Source organism: Pseudonaja textilis, chromosome 7, assembly GCF_049901715.1.
Source record: "Pseudonaja textilis isolate UNSWEBS1 chromosome 7, rPseTex1.2, whole genome shotgun sequence".
Classification (NCBI taxonomy): domain Eukaryota; kingdom Metazoa; phylum Chordata; class Lepidosauria; order Squamata; family Elapidae; genus Pseudonaja; species Pseudonaja textilis.
This window is the reverse complement of record NC_141996.1, coordinates 648381-666792: the sequence shown is the minus strand read 5'-3', so window position 1 is coordinate 666792 and position 18412 is coordinate 648381. Positions and strand designations below refer to the sequence as shown.

Genomic DNA, 18412 nt, shown 5'->3' with positions numbered 1-18412 from the left:
AGGACAGTTTGGGGAGGATTTCCAGCAAATCAATCAATAAAGCAACCGCTCTCCGCTGCACACTGCCCACCTCACTGGTCTTGCTATAAGCTGTAAGCCGCTCAGAGTTGCCTTGATAAATAAATAAACACATACCAAATGTTCACCTTTTTTATTCTTTTATGCAACGCGATAAAGTTTGGTGTTTACATATTATAGATCCAGTTCTTGTCACCACATTATAAAAAGATGTTGAGACTCTGGAAAGAGGGCAGAGAAGAGCAACCAGGATGTTGAGGGGACTGGAGACTCAAACATACGATGGACGGTTGCAGGAACTGGGCCTGGCTAGTCTAGGGAAGAGAAGGACCAGGGGAGACAGGAGAGCATCTTCCAATATTTGAGGGAGGGGCTTTCCCCGGAGAGGAGGAAGGGGGTCATGCTCTTCTCCAAAGCCCCTGAAGGCCAGATAAGGAACAATGGATGGAATCTGACCAAGGAGAGATTCAACCTGGAAATAAGGAGGAATTTCCTGACAGAACAATCAACCGATGGAACAGAAGTTGCCTTCAGAAGTTGTGGGAGCTTCATCACAGCCATTTGACATGGCCTAGAGTTTCTAGCTTGAGCAGGGGGTTGGACTAGAAGACCTCCGAGGTCCCTTCCAACTCTATGGTTCTATTATTCTGTATTGGGGGGCAAGGGTTACAAATTGAGATTTCCACTGTTATCTTTGCACCCACGGTCACACCTATAAATGTGGGGAAATGAGGGTACATACATGCAGTTCGATGGATTCAGCTCAGAAACGATTCGTAGATTAGATAGAGCCACATCCAAAAACGCTCACAGGCTTGGCATTCGGTCAAATCACACGTCCCACAGAGATAAAGCACCTTTACACGCCGTTCCAAAGAGAGAGCCAAGAAGTTAGGAAGGAAATGAAAAGACCAGCCCAGACCCTCTTCAGCAGCCCACACCGGAGAAGCCGGGATCCACTCCAGACAAACCATCAAGCAGAAAACAATATTCTGCTCAAGAAAGCATAAAGGAGGAACTCATGCTCCCATCAATACTGCCAGGGCCAGCTACAGGGGCCAGCTACAATGGGGCAAAACCCACACTCGTCAGCACTGATGATGCTCCCTAGTTGGGTCATGAAACGTCTGTAAGAAAACAACCAAACTCAGAGAGCACCAAAACCTCTTTTGTTCTTCTCCTTTCTCCTCTTCCCTCCACAAACCCCACTTTCTTTTAGCACTGGTGATTGACGTTACTTAGTTGGGTCACGAAATGTCTGCAAGAAAACCACCTAGCTCAGAGATCACCAAGCACCGCCAATCAAATGTTCTGGAAATGAGAACCTGCTCCCAATGGCGTTTGCACCAGAGGTCGGAGGCGTCTATGCAACCAGAGTGGTGGGTCCCACAGCTGAGGGTAAAATACAGAGGGAAGGACCCACATAGATTAAACTCCCATAATTCCCAGTGTCTCTCCAGATCTGTCGTGCAACTGTTTGGGGCAGGTGGGGTTAAAGGAGGGGGGGGGCTCCTGGTCTTCTCCTTCCCCTTGTTTTGAAAGTCAGTATTGCTCCAGATGTCCTTGTGTACAACACCACTGGGTATAAATAACCCAGGTGCAACAAGGGTTTCTAGCCTGGGTCTATAAAAAGCGCCCTCTGACTGCCCACCTGTCACATTGATGGCCTCCCACAGCTGAGAAGAGCCACCGAGCCAGGGCTGGAAGGAGGGAAGCGGACGGAGCCACGGAGCCCCACCGTTCCCGGTCCGTAGAAAGAGAGGTAAACTTCTCCCCTTCCCTTAACCCCAGTTTGGGCCACCCTGAAAACTCCTTAATAATTCTTCTCCTCCTCAGGCAGGAAGATCTTCGACCTGCCCCTAAGCAGGAGTTGGAAAGAGTTTAGGAAAACCACGTTTTGAGTATTTGGAAGAATTGCTCAGCAGCCTCCTTGTGGATATTTATTGATTTAATTCACTGCCATATTTGGCATGCCCACTGAGAGAAAAATTAACAAATGGCAAACAAAAGGGAGGCGGCTCTGTGAGCCTTCAAATCTAGACAGCACCTGCCAAAGGTGGTTTGCTCACCTGTGTGGAACCCCCTAATTCCAGTAAAAACCAATTCCGATTTTTCTGAGCCTTCCTCGTTTTTCGGTGGAATGGGGTTGAGAGTTGGGTGTGGGTGGGTGGCTGGGTGGGAAGGGGCATCCTGAGAAGGACCTAGAAGGACCCGGGTCTCTTTTTTATGTCACGTAGAATCAAGATCACGTGATCTATCAGTACCACTTTATAAGGCCTTGGGAAGGCCACCCTTGGAATATTCTGCATCCAGTTTTGGTCACCACACTATGAAAAAGAAAGAGGGCAGAGAAGAGGAACCGGGAGGATTTTAGGGGACTGGAGGCTCAAACAGATGAAGAACGGTTGCGGGAACCGGGCCTGGCTAGTCTAGGGAGGAGAAGGACCAGGGGAGACAGGGGAGCAGCCTTCCAGTATCTGAGGGGCTGCCCCAAAGCAGAGGCAGTCAAGCTATTCTCCAAAGCCCCTGAAGGCCAGAAGCAATGGGTGGAAACTTATCAAGCAGAAAAACAATCCAGAAATAAGGAGAAATTTCCTGACAGCAGGACAATGAACCAGTGGAACTGCCTGCCACCAGAAGTTGTGGCTGCTCCATCACTGGAGGTTTTTAAGAAGGGACCGGACTGCCATTTGTCTGAAATGGTCTGGGGTCTCCTGCCTGAGCAGGGGGGGGGTTGGACTAGATGACCTCCAAGGTCCCTCCCAACTCTTGTTATTCCGTTCTGTTCTGTTTGGGCATATGAAGGCAGGAATAACAGGAATGACGATCTCTCTGTTTTGCTTTGAAAGGCGGGAAGAATGAAGCGCCTGGGACTGTGCTTGATGTGGCTGGTTATCGGGCCTGTTCAGGTAGGACGGGAAAACGTCTGACAGCAAAAGCCCTGACGTGTAACTCTTCCAAAATCCATAACGGAGCAACACTTTTATCAGGCCCAGGGAAACCATGCAGGGATCTTGAGGTACATAAGAACAATCCCCCAATCAGAGTTCAGTGTAGGATTTTTTAAATCGCCCACCAGGATATTGGGATGAAGTTTTGAATCTAAAATTGGGGAATTTGGATTCAGATCCATGTCAGTCATGGAGAGGGACTTTGGGTGACTCTACACCAATCATTCCCGTCCCTTCCCTTCCCTTCTCCTCTCCCCTCCCCTCCCCTTCCATATTATTTCCTTCCCTTCCCTATTATTCTCTTCTCTTCTCTTCTCTTCTTCTCTTCTCTTCTCTTCTCTTCTCTTCTCTTCTCTTCTCTTCCATTCCTTTCCCCATCCTTCCATATTATTCCCTTCTCTTCCCTATTATTGTCTTCTCTTCTCTTCTCTTCTCTTCTCTTCTCTTCTCTTCTCTTCTCTTCTCTTCTCTTCTCCTCTTCTCCTCTTCTCCTCTCCTCTCCTCTCTCTCTTCTTTTCCCTTCCTTTTCCCATCCTTCCATATTATTCCCTTCCCTTCTCTTCCCTTCTCTTCTCTCTCCTCCCCTCTCCTTTCCTTTATGAAAAATATTCAATTCAAAGCAGTACAGTTTGCCCCATAACCTTAAAAACCCGCCCAGTCTGGGCCCCCGGCTTCCTTCTGCCCATTCAGGTCCTTCTCCTGCCTCAGGTCTTCGCTTCCTCCTTCAAAGTAAGGCGAGACCTCTTCCCCACCAAGGAGGTGCACCTCAACATGGCCTTGACGTCTTTCGATGACCAGTACAAGGGCTGCGTGGAGTTGATGGAAGCAGAAGTGGAGGAGCTGAACCGCACAGAGTTCGCCACCAACAGAGTCTACGCCGACGCCTGGTCAGAGGCGGCCTCCATGTGGAAGGAGAAGGCGGCCTCCCTCCCGGAGCCCTCTGGCCTGAAGCCGGAGCATGCCGTGGCCCTCATGGCCTACACCGTCCAAGGCCGCTTCCACAGGGACTTCAACGCGGCTGTGAGGGAGGCCGGGCGCACCAGGGACGACTACCTCCACCGCTTCCATTTCAAGGCCTTCCACTTCCTCCTGACGCGAGCCCTTCACCTCCTGGGCATCACCGCCGAGCCCCGGTGCCACAAGGTCTACCGGGGGGTCAAGAGCGTCCGCTTCACTTCTGAGCGCGCCAAGCTGGTCCGCTTTGGGCAATTCACCTCATCCTCGCGGAGCAACGAGAGCGCCCTGCGCTTTGGCACGGACAGCTTCTTCACCATCGAGACCTGCTACGGGGTCAACATCAAGAATTATTCCTTCTTCCCGGGCGAGGAAGAGGTCCTCATCCCTCCCTTTGAGAAATTCAAGGTGGTCAACTTCACCCGGGGGCAGGAGACCAACTTCATCCACCTCCTCTCGCTTGAAGACGAAAGCGTCTACAACTGCGTGTTTGTGAAAGGTAACCGCTAAAACACCAGGTAGATGGAGGAGGAGGAGGAGGAGGGGGAGGAGGAGGAGGAGGGGGAGGAGATCCATTCGGTCATGTCTGGCCCTTAGCGATCCTCTGGGCCAGGTGGTCTCTCCACATCTCCAGATCTTGCCCTGCAAGAGATACAGCTGTGTGAAAAAGTCCTGCACGCTTTAGGGTTTAAGACATTTTTTTGGTGATAAGCAATAAGGGCTGGCCAATTTCATGTTAGTAACCATGTTTGGTTACCTAAATGGTCCTTTTCTGGCCCACAAACAATAAAAGTGTTAACAAAACACGAGCATCGGCCTTAGTAATTGCAACACGTAGGCCACTGGGGCTGCATCAGTTAATCTGTTTTCAAAGTCATTGTAAGCATGCAAGGAAATTCACCATCCCCATCCAAACAGCACCAAATTGCAAAAAGCTGATGCTTTTCACTTAAAAACCACCAGTATTTATTTAAATACAACAATATTTGCATAGCGGTTAGCATAAAATATCATAAAATCAATGGCCTATCCAAAAAATGTCATAAACCATAAACCGTCAAGCGCGCAGGACTTTTTCACACAGCTGTACTTAGTCCAAGTAGGGAAATCTGTATCAGTCATCCAGGTTGTCCCAAAGGGGCTTTTTTTTCCAAAACTGAAGTTAGAACTGAAGAAGCTTCTTGGGGGAGAAGTGAAATGTTTTCAAAGACAAAAAAGCCCAGTTCCCTTTGGAAGGTGGGGGAGGGGAAGCACCTTTGGAACGATGTTGCTCAAGCCCCGTTCTCCATGGCTCCTCTTCGCTCTCCCAGAATCCTCTGGGGCCAGGCCAATGTTCCCATTAAAAAGGCCAGCGATCTGAACCGGTTTCCACTCTCAACTTTCTTTTATGTTTGCAGAGAAAAAGTGCAAGATGCAGAAATGCCCCTTCAAGTCAGGTGAGGGAAGGCGGCTCTCCTGTCCCCGTTTGAATTGCTCGCCTGGGGCTCCCCCACCCCCCCTGCATGACCCCCCCCGCTTCCCCGTCTCTTCCTCACCCCACAGTGCTGGGTTTCTCTCCTCGCTCCAGGGCATTTCCCTGACTTGGGAGTGAGCCGGTGACTGGTATCGTTCCGACCCGGCTCCCAAACACGACAAACCCTCTGCATTTAAATCAATATTCCCGTTATGAGGGGCCCCGCCAAAAAGTTCCTCTCTCGCCTCAGGCTAACCAGTCCCTCCGTCCAGCCGGGAGAGGAATAGTTGTGTGCCACACTTATTTGGCTCCTCCCCCTGCCTTTTATCCCCAGAGCTAGGATGGGGCTTCGCTAGCAGTTGTGGCTCTTCCGTCCCAAGGACCGGCCCATAGGTTTCCATTGCTCTCCTCTCCTCTGCCTTCTGTGCATCTGCACGTCAGGCACTGGGCCCGGCTGTTCCTCCGCTTCCACATCAGCCACCTCCATACCTGGCTCTTCCGTCCCAAGGACCGGCCCAGAGATTTCCACTGCTCTCCTCTCCTCTGCCTTCTGTGCATCTGCACGTCAGGCACTGGGCCTGGCTGTTCCTCCTCTTCCACATCAGCCCTCTCCAGACCTGGCTCTTCCATCCCAAGGACCGGCCCATAGGTTTCCACTGCTCTCCTCTCCTCTGCCTTCTGTGCATCTGCACGTCAGGCGCTGGGCCCGGCTGTTCCCCCTCTTCCGTATCAGCCCCCTCCAGACCCGGCGGCTGTTGACTCTCCATCTGAGGGCTGATAGACAGCCCAGGCTCCGCCTCCGTCTCGGTCTGTGTGCCAGCTCCATCCCCTCTTCCTCCTCGGAGCTCTCAGGTTGCCCCGAGGCTGGCCCTGACTCCCCCTCCTCCCCTGATTCGGCCGCTGGAGGGGCCAATGGCCAACAGGCCACAACCGGTATCCTCCCGTTCAGTAGATCATCAGTCACAGGGAGCACATCAACCATCAGGCACTGAAGCGGGGAAGGGATGGATGGGCTTCAGGATTCTTGTCTGGGGAACTCCAGGGTGGTGTCCCCTCCTCGTCACCCACCTTTCCCTTAAAAGCACATGGATAAAGAAACGTCTGGGAAGCCTTTAGGGCAGAGGGATGGCGAGGCCAGTCGCATCCTAAGAAACTAAACGGATTCTTATTTCAAGGGAGGAAGGGAAGAGGGAAAGTGACGGAAACTGACTGGTACGGAGAAACTGGCACCCGAGCATAAGCCACGCCCTCCAGTGGGATCCTCCCTGTTCCACTATCAGTTCGGGGATCGTGTGTGTGCATGCATACCTGACCTGCGTCCCTGAGCTTTTCTCTTCTTCCTCCTCTCGGCTGATCGCGGGAGGCTTTTTGGCAAGCTGCGCCCAACCAGTAGCAAACCCCAACTGGCCAGGCCTCCTCCTGCCTGCTCCCCCTCCTCTCCCTTGTTGGAAGAGTTGCGGGCCCGAGCAGGTCTGGGGAAGAAGGGGCCGATCCCTGGCCAGAGGGGCTGGGGGAGGGTCTGTCCTCATCCCACCCTCCCCACAGGTGTTCACAGCCCCGAAGGCGGTCCTTGCCAGGGGTGGCAGAGGCCGCTTGCGATGGAGGTCACGCAGTGGGGGGGCTTTCTGTCTCTTTGGCTGGGGGGGAGGGAGGGGGGGGGGAGGGAGGGCAGGGTGTGGTTGGGCAGGAGCCAATGTGTCTTCCTTTCTCTGGGCAGATGGAGGCTGGAGCCCCTTCTCCATCAGAGACCGAGCCCCGAAACTCCTCCTCTGGGGTCCCCTCCTGGCTGTGGGCCTCCTTGGACCCCCAGGACTCCTGTGATTAAACCTCTGGGGAAGGTCTGCCCACCCTTTCCTGACGGGGACAATCCAGAAGCAGCAACAGCGGCAGCAGAAGAGGAGGCCAGTCGGCATGGCTTGCGGGAGCCAAGAGATGGCGCTTCCTTGCTCCGTTTTACTAAAGGAAGGATGTCCAACTCTGGCAACATTTGAAGACTTCAACTCCCAGAATTCCCCAGCCAGTCAGGAATGATAGAGTTGGAAGGGGCCAGAAAAATCACCCAGTGCCGGGGGCCTCCAACCTGGGCCGCTTTAGGACTTGTGGACTTCAGCTTTGCCGGCTGAGGAATTCTGGGAGTTGAAGTCCACAAATCTTAAAAGTGGCCCAGGTTGGAGACTCCCGCCCTTGTCCACTGTTTCTCAACCTGGTATTGCTGGTTGGGGAATTTATTTTTATTTTATTTTTATTTGTTGGTCAAGCCTGTATTGGATAACAGATATCATTAGAACATGATTATGAGTACATGAAATGGGTACGACTAAAAGGACGGGAGGCACATTGGTGCCCTTACAGACCTCTTAGGAATGGGGGGAGGTCAACAATAGACAGTCTACGGTTAAAGTTTTGGGGAAGAAACCACAGGTGGGGCATTCGAGGCATGGACCACTCTGTGGCTGAAATCGTATTTCCTGCCATCGAGTTTGGTGCAGTTCACCCCGAGTTTGTATCTGTTGTGTGCTCTTGTATTGTTATGGTTGAAGCTGAAGTAGTAGTCACTGATGGGTAGGACATTGCAAGGGATAATTTTATATACGACACTTAGGTTGGACTGAAGGCGGCATATTCCCAAGTCATCTAAGAATTCTGGGAATGGGAGTTGAAGTCCACAGGTCCACACAGTATAACTGGCTGGGGAATTCTGGGAATTGAAGTCCACAGGTCTTAAAGTTGCCACGGTTGGACCCCCTTCCTGCTTTAAAGCTTCAATTGTGCAAATTAGGAGCTGGAGAACTCTCTGTCTTCAGAAGAGGCGATCGTGAAACGTCAGAATTGTTCCTAGAAGAAGCTTCAGATGACCACCGCCAAAATGACTGTCGGTGACTGACAGTGGCCATTTCTTGAAGGAATTTGGCCTGGTCACCCAAAGTCTATAAATGAGAACTGATATTATGGGACAGGCTGGCAAGGTGCCAATGTGAAGAAACACTCGGTCTTCTGGAATGGTCCCCCAAAGTCACTCTCTCTGACCCCAATTGTGCAATACTTCGCTACAGAATTAACCCATTTCCCAGATCTGGAAATTCAATGAACCCCAAAGTAATTAGCCAGGCTGGAATGGAAAGGCACCTGGGAAAGGCAAGCCAAGGTTAACAGACCTGGTCCCAGGTGTTGTGTGAATCCAACCACAGGGAGATTAACTCCTGTGAGGGAGAGCTTGGCTGTTTCCTTACAGACGTTTCATGACCCAACTAGGGAACATCATCAGTGTTAGAAAGGAGTGGGGTTTGCTCTCGGCTTTTCCTGCCCGTGTTGGTGGGAGGTTCTTGTTGGAGCTTTGATTAGACTGTTTGTTGATTGTTTGTTGAGTTGATAGTTTCCTGATTGGGGTTTCACTTACTTGTTGATTGTTGGTCTAGTGTTCAACTCTGCTCATCTGAGTGTTGATTGCCGACAAGGAGCTGTTTGGGGGGCGTTTCTTGTTTCCTTTTTTGGTTTTCTGAAGAACAGGAGGGTCAACTTATTTTCCAAAGCCCCTGAAGGCAGCAGGACAAGAAGCAAAGGATGGAAACCTATCAAGGAGAGAAGCAACCCGGAGCCTAAAGGAGGAATGTCCTGACTGTGAGGACCATTAACCAGTGGAACAGCTTGTGACCAGAAGGTGTGAATGCTTCAACGCTGGAAGAGATTGGACAGCCATTGGTCTGAAATGGTTCAGGGTTTCCTGCCTGGGTTAGATTAGGAGACCTCCAAGGCTCCCTTTGTATTCTCTTTCCAATGGCATGTAGACGTTGTGCGTCTCTATGTGCCTGTTGATGGCCGATTTGTCTGAGTGGCAGGCTTCCAGGAATTCTCTCACATTTTTCAACTTGGTCTGGCCTGGGATGCTCATCTTCCCAACTCAGACTTTGGTTAAACCTGTCTCTTGGGCAATGAAAGAGATTCCATCGGGCCTTCTGACGGTTGGTTTTTGTTCATGGAGGCCTGCTGCTAGCAACTGATGACGTTCCCTAGTTGGGTCATGAAACGTCTACAAGAAAACACCAAGTTCAGAGAGCACCCAGGATCCTCACAGTTCAATCCTGAGCTACAAAGATTCTCTTCCATATTCCATGGACACATTCATCCATGGCAGTCACGTCACTCATTTCTTCCTGCCCCTCTTCATCCGGCCTCCAAAGGAACCGAGGGCTGGGCAGGAATTCCTCGTATCTTACTACAGATGGAATCTCTATCTGGCTGGAACCAGCCCCATGCAGGAGCCGAAGTGCGATGCCACCAACCCCCGTTTTGCAACTCCGTGCATCTGCGCCCTGTAAAGCAGCACCACCAGTATCCCAGTAAGGGAACCCCAGTATCCCCTTGCAGCCCAAGGACATACTGGGGTTCCCTTCGACTCAATTAGGGCTGATCTGCAGATGCTCCTAAAACTCCAAACAACAGCCAGGAGAGGTTGCACGATTCACCAGGCTGGGAAAGCTGTTGCAAGGCTGTTGTAGGACTGAGCAGGCTGAGGTGGAAGGTGGGGTCAAATATGCCATCAGTTTAGAATCTTTGCAAAGCCGCAAGAGAACCAAGCCCAGCTCCCCGTGAATTCTGTTGACCCTCATCATCTGGTGCCCATTTAGCTTTGACCGCTGGTTGAACGGATTCTTGGGTATAGTCAATAACAATAAACTCTTTATGTGCTATGAACTTAGCGAGGGCTCCTGGTTCTTCACCCCGGACAGCTGTCAGCCACCCCTCCGCTCACTCACACGCTTTTTTAGGCGTGGGTCCTCCCTTGCCTTTCCCAGCCTCCTCATGGGTGCCGTGCATCACACAGCTTGGCCCATGACCAGGATGCTCATGATGGCCACCATAGCAAAGAAGGTCCACATGAAGAAGCGGTCCATCACCTTGGCCACCTTCTTCCACTCCCCTGTCCTCCTGGACGCGGCCTTCTGCTCCCGGAAGCAGCTGGCGATGTAGTCCACGTTCTGAAGGATGCTCTCCTGGTGGCACCAACACGTCTTTCTGGGGCAAGGCGGCTGTTCCTCAGGCTCTGCCTCCTTGGGGAGGGGCCCAGGCCCCGGGGGTTCCTCACCGTCAGCCCTCTGGACCTGGGGCCGCGGGTCCAGCTCCTGCGGGGGGCTCTTGCAGTTGTCCCCCACTTCGTAGACAAAGAAGATGCGGGCCATGTACTGCAGGATGAACTTGCGGGCCCAGCTGGGGACGGGCCTGGCCCCAGGGCCACAGTGGTGGATGTTCATGATGAAGATAGTCAGGGTGGTGGAGGCCGTGATCATCGTCATGGTGGCGATGTAGTACTTCCCTGGAAATAAATAAAAATAAAAATAAAACACTTCCCTGGGGAAAGGCCGGAAGGAAGTGAATGGAAAGACGCAGAGGGGACATGACAGCATCTTCCGATATCTGAGGGGCTTCCCCAGAGAGGAGGGGGACAACCTCCGAAGCCCCCGAAGGCCGGACAAGCAGCCACGGAGGGAAACCAGTCAGGGAGAGAAGCAACCCTGGAATGAAGGAGGAATTTCCTTCATTAAGGAGGAATTTCCTGACAGCGAGAACAATGAACCAGTGGAACCGCCTGCCACCAGAAGTTGTGGCTGCTCCATCCCTGGAGGTTTTGAAGAAGAGACCGGACAGCCACTTGTCTGAAGTGGTCTTGTGTTTCCTGCCTGAGTAGGGGGTCGGACTAGAAGACCTCCAAGGTCCCTTCCAACTCTGTTATCCTGCATTCAGGTAGAGGTGTGTTGGCTTCCTTGGCGTTTTGGAGCCCACTCTCCTGGAGAGGGATAAGAACCTGTGGCCCCCATGAGAGGCGAAGGCTACCCCCACTGCGTGTCCCCATTGCTGCCCCCCACCTCAGATGGCCCTTCCTTCCCCAGATGGCCGCTGCTGCCCTTGGCCAATCCCGCGCTCAGACACACTCTCAGTCTGTCAAGGCAGTTGGCCACGGGGGCAGAAGAGGTCGCCTCCATTTTGGGTCATAGTTGGCTTCTGAGCCCTCCTTGGTGGGGGGCCGTTGCGTTTCCAGGCCATGGCTGTCCCAAAGGGGCTTCCCCCCAAAGGCATTTGGACTTTCTTGGCTTCCTCTGTGAAAAGGTTTTGCTTCTGATCCAAGAAGCTTCTTCAGTTCTAACCATTAGAAGCTTCTTGGATGAGAGGTGAAACATTTTCAAGGAAAAAAAGCCAAGGAAGTCCAGTTGCCTTAACAATAACCGTGTTGGTTTTTCACGCTTGCCAACAGAACAGAACAGAACAGAGTTGGAAGGGACCTTGGAGATCTTCTAGTCCAACCCCCTGCTCAGGCAGGAAACACAAGACCACTTCAGACAAGTGGCTGTCCAGTCTCTTCTTAAAAACCTCCAGCGACGGAGCGCCACAACTTCTGGTGGCAGGCAGTTCCACTGGTTCATTGTTCTCAGGAAATTCCTCCTGAGTTGCAGGTTGCTTCTCTCCTTGGTTAGTTTCCCTCCATTGCTTCTAGTCCTGCCTCTTCTGGGGCTTTGGAGAAGAGCTTGACTCCCTCTTCCTTGGGGCAGCCCCTGAGATACTGGAAGGCTGCTCTCCTGCTGTTCCACCCCCCGGTCCTTCTCTCCATCAAACGAGACATAATGAATCCCTGACCTTTTTGGGGAAGGCACTTTGGGGGCGACCCCCTTAGACCCCCTGGTGATCCTGGGATCCGGAGCTGGGGCCTTGGCACTCTACTCACCGATCAGGGGCACGTTCTCGGAGGGTGGCATGCTCTCCGCCACCAGCAGCTGGAAGACGGTCAGGGCCAGCAGAACCGTCACCCCCAGGGACACCTTCTCGCCTGAGTCGGCCGGCAGGTAGAAGCCCAGCGGTGCCAGGAAGGAGATCATGACGCAGGGCAGGAGGAGGTTGAAGACGTAGAAGGAGGCCCTCCGCCTCAGCAGCAGCGTGTAGGTGACGTCTGGGTAGGGCTCCGAGCAGCAGCCGTAGGTGATGACGCTCCTCTTGGCCGGCATCCCCAGCACCTCCCACTCCACGTTCTCCACAAAGTCCGTCAGGTCCCCCGTCTGCTGCATGCTGAGCAGGTCGATCTGGTTGCCGTTGTAGGTCCAGGAGCCGAAGGTCAGCGGGCACCGCTGCCCATCGAAGGGGAAGTAGGAGACGTCCACTTTGCAGGAGCTCTTGGTGATGGCCGGGGAGTCCCACCGGATCTGCCCGTCGCAGCGAATCACCACGTTGGTCTCCATGGAGCTGGTGAACTGGTCATCGGCGCTTGGGAGGCAAGGAGAGGACAGGGGTCAGGCTGGGGACGGGCAGAGACCCTGGGCCTCTTTCGGCTGAGTCCGGAATAGGGTGAAGCATCGGCTGGGCTTCCAGAAACAGTGGCATCGAGTGGACCCGCAACATCCTGGGCAGCCTCTCAACTAAAAAAATACTCCTTTGGTCTTTTTGGTTGCCAGGAAGAAGGGAGTGGGGGGAAGCAGTGCATTCCTTAAATGCTTCAGATAATTGCTAGGCAGCCAAAGCTGTTGGTGCACAAGATTATTACTGGAGAGTAATAATTGATGACTCTTGGCTATGGATGTGTCCCATTGGAGAAGATACATCCAGGGGGTGGGAGGAAGACCAGGGTCAAGGGGGAAATGAAGGATGTGTCTTAGTGTTGGCTGCAACCGGGAAATGCCAATATTGCCAACTCCTAATCAATCAATCTTTTTTACTCTGAGAGATGCGGCGAGAAACTTAGGATTTGAATGGGGGTGCATGTCTGAGTCCTGACACAGCCATCGTCCCGGAGGCCGATTCTCTCTTCTGCTTAGAAGGGCTGCCACTTAGCAGCCGCACTGTCAGGATTCCAGCCATCGCCCTCATTCAATTGTGATTCTCGAGCCAAACTTCAAAAAACTTCCAAGGATTTAATTGAGGCGACATCCTGGCCCTGCCCTGTATGAAACTCACTCTGGCCCACGTCATTCACACTCCCCCGGGACCCTGTTTCCCCCACTCCCCAATGGGTGTGTCATAAATCAGATTCTCCAACTGAGCACCTTCACGGGCTGGGTGTCATCATTCACCTTCTCCAATTGGATATATTCGCAGGCAAAAACTCCGGTAGTTTAGGTACAATCTTTGAAAGGGAAGAGTTGGAATGTATTTCTGTTTCCAAACTGCTGCACTTCTCCTCTTCCAGATTTCCTTCCTTCTCTCCCCCCCCGTTTTTTAACGGCAACGACTAAAACAGGCCTAGGGATGTTTTATGAGGGGACACCCCACGCCTGGGAAGAGACTGACCTACAAGTCCCCAAGGGGCCTCTCTTTTTTTTCCCTGGAGGCAGCTGGACTTTCTGGTTTTTCTCCGAAGATGTCTTGCTTCTCACCCAAGGAGCTTCTTCGGCTCTGACTTGGAAGGTAGGGAAGGGAAGGATTGATATTCCTTGCAAAGGAGGGGGGAAAAATATCTTCAAAGAACCCCCCCCCCCCCGAAAATCCAGTTGCCTCTTGAAAAAAGACGCAAAGTTTTATCCTCGCTGCCTCCTTGCCAGGGAAGGATGGCTCAACTGAGGACCTGGTGGCCCAGGAGGAACCTCCGGGCCCAGTTTCGGATGCCGCCTCCACACCGCTCTGCCCCGTCCCCCTCCAGGGCCCTTGGGCCTCCTCCTCCTCCTCCTCCCTAGGGAATCGGCCTCCTACTTGTTGTAAAGGACAATGTCCGGCCTCCACACGTAGCTGCTGGGAATCTGGATGCTGTCAATGCCACCGTAGTCTTCCTTGTCCCAGCTCAGGTAAGCATCCACCCACACCTGCCGGATCCACAGGTAAGCGGTCAGGATTTGGTTCCTCTCATCCTGGAACAGAAGGGGAACGTTGAAGGCCGCCCACAGAGAAAGGCGGCAGTTGCTGGGTTCAGGTAGCTTTGAGTGAGAGCCAAGAACGGCCTTGAAGGTGCATTTCTTATTTTGCAGCTGCTGAGGAATAAGATAGAAGAATCGAGTAAGGATAGTTTTGGGATTCCCTACAGTATAAGGCAGGTGGGCCCCTTTAAGACTTGTGGACTTCAACTCCCAGAATTCCCCAGCCAGCCAGGAATGATAGAGTTGGGAGAGACCAGAAGGTCATCTAAGTCAGGGGTCTCCAACCTGGGCCCCTTTAAGACTTGTGGACTTCAACTCCCAGAATTCCTCAGCCAGCCAGGAATGATAAAGTTGAAAGGGACCAGAAGGGCCATCTTAAGTCGGGGGTCTCCAACCTGGGTCACTTGAAGACTTGTGGACTTCAACTCCCAGAATTCCTCAGCCAGACAGGAATGATAGAGTTGGAAGAGACCAGAAGGGCCATCTTAAGTCGGGGTCTCCAACCTGGGCCTCTTTAAGACTTGTGGACTTCAACCCCCAGAATTCCTGCAGTGACTCACTTAACAACGGCGGCAAGAAATGTCATACAATGGGGGCAAAGCTCCCTGAACAACTGTCTTGCTTAGCAACAGAAACCTGGGGCGCAACGGTGGACATGATTTGAGGGCTACCCGTATCTCCGATCCCCGATTCTCAGCAGGACCCAGTCTTGAAATGATTAGACTCCCACCCCACCCTCTGAATCATGGAATCATAGAAGGAAAGAGCTGGAAGGGACCTCGGAGGTCATCTAGACCAGCCCCCCGCTCGAGCAGGAGACCCTGACGGAAGCGCTCACCATGTCTATGATCTGGGAGAGGGTGACCTGAAGGGTGACGTTGAGGGCCTGCTCTGTGTCCTCTGCCGGCCGCAAAGCGCTGGAGTAGTTGGCGAAGAGCTGGCGCAGCAACTGGTAGGCCACCTTGCCCGGCGCTCCAGAGCAGCCTGTGGAGAGAAGGTCCAGTTTGGGGAACTGGGGAGGGAAGGCCCAAGGGAGGCCCCGGAGAGGCCGGAGGGGGCCCTGCCACCCCCCAAGCTCCCCCAAGCGAGGACACCACCCGGAGCCCCTCCCCCCCTCGGGAGGCGTGGTTTGCAGCTGGTGTCCCATGAGGTCAGCGTGTGATGGGCTTGGACGGGAGGGCTGAGAGGCTGTGGAAGGAGGGCTGCCCCTTCCGGTGCTCCTGGAATTTCAGCGGGTATTAAGGAGAACAGAGCTGGAGGGACCTTGGAGGTCTTCTAGTCCAGCCCCTCACTCGAGGCAGGAGACCACCTTACACCATCCTCATCACAGGCTTGTCCAGTCTGTGTTTGAACACTGTCCTTCCTGTCAGGCAGTTTCTCCTCACTTCCAGGTTGCTTCTCTCCTTGGTCGGTTTCCATCCGTTGCTTCGTGTCCTTCAGGGGCTTCGGAGGAGAGGTGGAGGCCCCAGATCGGTCGGTTGGTCTGTCCATATCTACCTACCTATCATGTCTCTCTCTCTCTCTCTCTGTCTATCTATCATCTATCTGTCTGTCTGTCTATCTATCTATCTATCTATCATCTATCTGTCTATCATCTATCTATCTATCTATCTATCTATCTATCTATCTATCTATCTATCATTTATCTATCATCTATCTAGCTAGCTAGCTAGCTAGCTAGCTAGCTATCTAAAATCTATCTATCATCTATCTATCTGTCTGTCTGTCTGTCTATCTATCTATCTATCTATCTATCTATCTATCTATCTATCTATCATCTATCTGTCTATCATCTATCTATCTATCTATCATTTATCTATCATCTATCTATCTATCTAGCTAGCTAGCTAGCTAGCTATCTAATTATCTATCATCTATCTATCTGTCTGTCTGTCTGTCTATCATCTATCTATCTATCTATCTATCTATCTATCTATCTATCTATCTATCTATCTATCCATCCCTCCATCTATCATCTACCTACCTACTTCTATCTCCCTATTGGCTGCCCATCTTACCATAGGATAAGTCTGGGTGACTTATGGCTATCGTATCACCCCTAGTCCTTCTTTTCATCAAACTAGCCAAAGCCAATTCCTGCAACCCTTCTTCATATCTTTTATCCACCAGTCCCTTAATCGTCCTATTTGTTCTTCTCTGCACTCTGGAAAGTCTCAAAATCTTTTTTTACACCGTGACGACCAAAACTGGATGCCGTACTCCAAGTGTGGCCTTACCCAGGGATTATAAAGTGCCATTAACACTCCAGGTGATCAGGATTCGGTCCCCCAGTTAATGCCGCCGTCCCCGTTTTTCCCCTGGGTTCAGGGCTGGAGATTCCTTTGGGAATCGACAGGGGGTAAGTAGAGGGCAGATTTGGAGAAGGTCACTTGCTGGCCAGCCTCGCCCCTCCCAGGTGAGCCCATTCTCCGAGCACAGGTGGATTCGGGCCCAGGCACAGGTGCCAGCAGCTGGCCATCTGCTCCGTTTCTCTCTCCTTTACAGGACTTGGGTGCCTGGCCCTGAGCCAGCACTCCCTCCGCCAGGTGAAGGACGCTAATTAAACCGAACTGACATGGCATGAAAGCCGGGCTCTCGGTGGATTAATGCTCACACGGAAGTTCACCCGAGGATCACCGTGGTGCCCTTGGCAGTGTGGCAAGGCTCGCCAGGCCAAAGGCGGGCAGGGAAGCGGCTTTAGGGGTTTCGGTCGGGAGCTGCTGGTCATCGGGTCCAGGGAGGGGCCTTGCTCCCTCTGTGGGGGCCCCAGAAGCTATTTCTCTGGGTGAAATCAGTCCGGCGGCCAGGCCAGGCACCGCCTCCCCTCACTACCTCAGGTTGTTTGCAAAGCAAGCGACGCAAGCCGCGTGTCCCCCCCGCACAGCCTGCATTAATCGCTTTGGAGGGGACATTTCTCTGCGGACCGCCACCATTTTCTCACAAACCCCCCGTGGTCCCCAGCCCACCGCTTGGCGACTGCTGGGCTAGGACACCTGGATCAATGAAGATCAAAGGCAAAGATCCAAGAGCCGGGTCTATGGAGATTCTCAGCCGTTCAGGGCACAGTGGTCTCGCGGGGGCTTTTTTCCCGCCAAGAAGCAGCTGGACGTTCTTGCTTTTCTTTGAAGGAGCTTCTTGGATGAGAGGGAAAACGTCTTCAAAGAAAAACAAGGAAGTCCAGTTGCCCCTTGGGGGGAGGGGGGGGAGAAGCACTTTTGGGACCATCCAAGGATCCGGGACGGAGAAATGAGGCCTCGTAAGCTCCGTCGTTTCCTCCTGGAGCTGGGATGCCCGGCTGCAGGTGGTCCGTTATGAGGCCACCATGCAGGCCCAGATGAGGTGAGGCCACGCCGAGGTCTTCGGCCTCTGGGAGCCCCCTCAAGAGGAGTCAGATCTGAACGGAGAGCCCCCCGCTCTTCACCACCGGCCTTCCTCCTTAGCGCTCCCTGGCTCCTCCGCCATCGGCACCCACCTCCTCCTTGGTGCAATCTGCCAAATGTCCCTTTCCTGGCTTGAAAGTTTAATGACAGGTGTCCTGTTTCCGCAGTCGGGGACTTCTGGTGACATCTTGTAGGGTTCGCTTACAGATCAAGACACACCAATTCCAATTAGTGTTAGCCCTTGCTTATCCTGGCCGGGCCGATTGAATTCCAATTTAGCTGATGGCCCTTCCCAAAGGCCCCTGGGACGAGCCACCTTGCCGTGGGGATGCTAAGAGCCTCGGGTTGTGTACTATCGCTGGGAAGACGGAGCCCAACGCAAAGGGAGAGGTGCTGGGGGACTGGGGGCGGGGGGTGTCCTACCAGCCATCCCTGCCAACCCCGTTGTTATTCTGTTAGGATCTGAAACTCCGGGGATGTTGGGTCTTAAGGAGCCCCAGTTAGCCAGAACGTCCTTCGAGAGACCCACCCGACTGGCACGAGGATGGTGTCGCTGAGCTGATAAAAGCCACCCCCTTCGCCCTCTCCCTACCTGGCATCCTGAAGAATCCCAGGGCAACTCCAAGAAGCAGGAAGGTGCAATGCCCAAGAGCCCCCGACATGTTCATGCCCGCCAAGAGGCCGCTGGAGAGAGGAACCGGCCCCTCCAAACGGCCAGGGACATGTTTTAGGTCTCCTTTGGAGGTGTTTGCGAGGCATGTGCAGGATACATGAGCTGCCCTGCTGCTCCGAGGGCGGAAGAAGAAAGGAGAAGGACTCTCGGCAGAC

General features: G+C 53.0%; 2 protein-coding genes across 3 annotated transcripts; one reads left to right on the top strand and one right to left on the bottom strand.

Moving 5' to 3' along the window:
• The first annotated feature begins 1647 nt into the window (after positions 1-1647).
• On the top strand, positions 1648-7229 carry ART1 (ADP-ribosyltransferase 1). Of its 2 annotated transcripts, none has more exons than XM_087936872.1 (5): positions 1648-1780; positions 2868-2927; positions 3678-4422; positions 5321-5359; positions 7094-7229. In XM_087936872.1, exons 2-5 carry the CDS (start codon positions 2877-2879, stop codon positions 7195-7197), a joined length of 939 nt encoding a protein of 312 aa, XP_087792998.1. In that variant the 5' UTR covers positions 1648-1780; positions 2868-2876; the 3' UTR covers positions 7198-7229. The 2 variants fall into 2 exon arrangements, with proteins under 2 accessions (XP_087792998.1, XP_087792997.1); XM_087936871.1 differs by having other exon boundaries at positions 3660-4422.
• A 2933-nt stretch (positions 7230-10162) lies between these two features.
• On the bottom strand, positions 10163-16932 carry CHRNA10 (cholinergic receptor nicotinic alpha 10 subunit). The gene is made up of 6 exons (XM_026721637.2): positions 16819-16932; positions 15519-15647; positions 15043-15216; positions 14044-14198; positions 12092-12624; positions 10163-10687 (listed from the first exon to the last, which is right to left on the bottom strand). The coding sequence occupies exons 1-6, from the start codon at positions 16930-16932 to the stop codon at positions 10191-10193; spliced, it is 1602 nt and encodes a 533-aa protein (XP_026577422.2). The 3' UTR covers positions 10163-10190.
• Positions 16933-18412: the final 1480 nt, after the last annotated feature.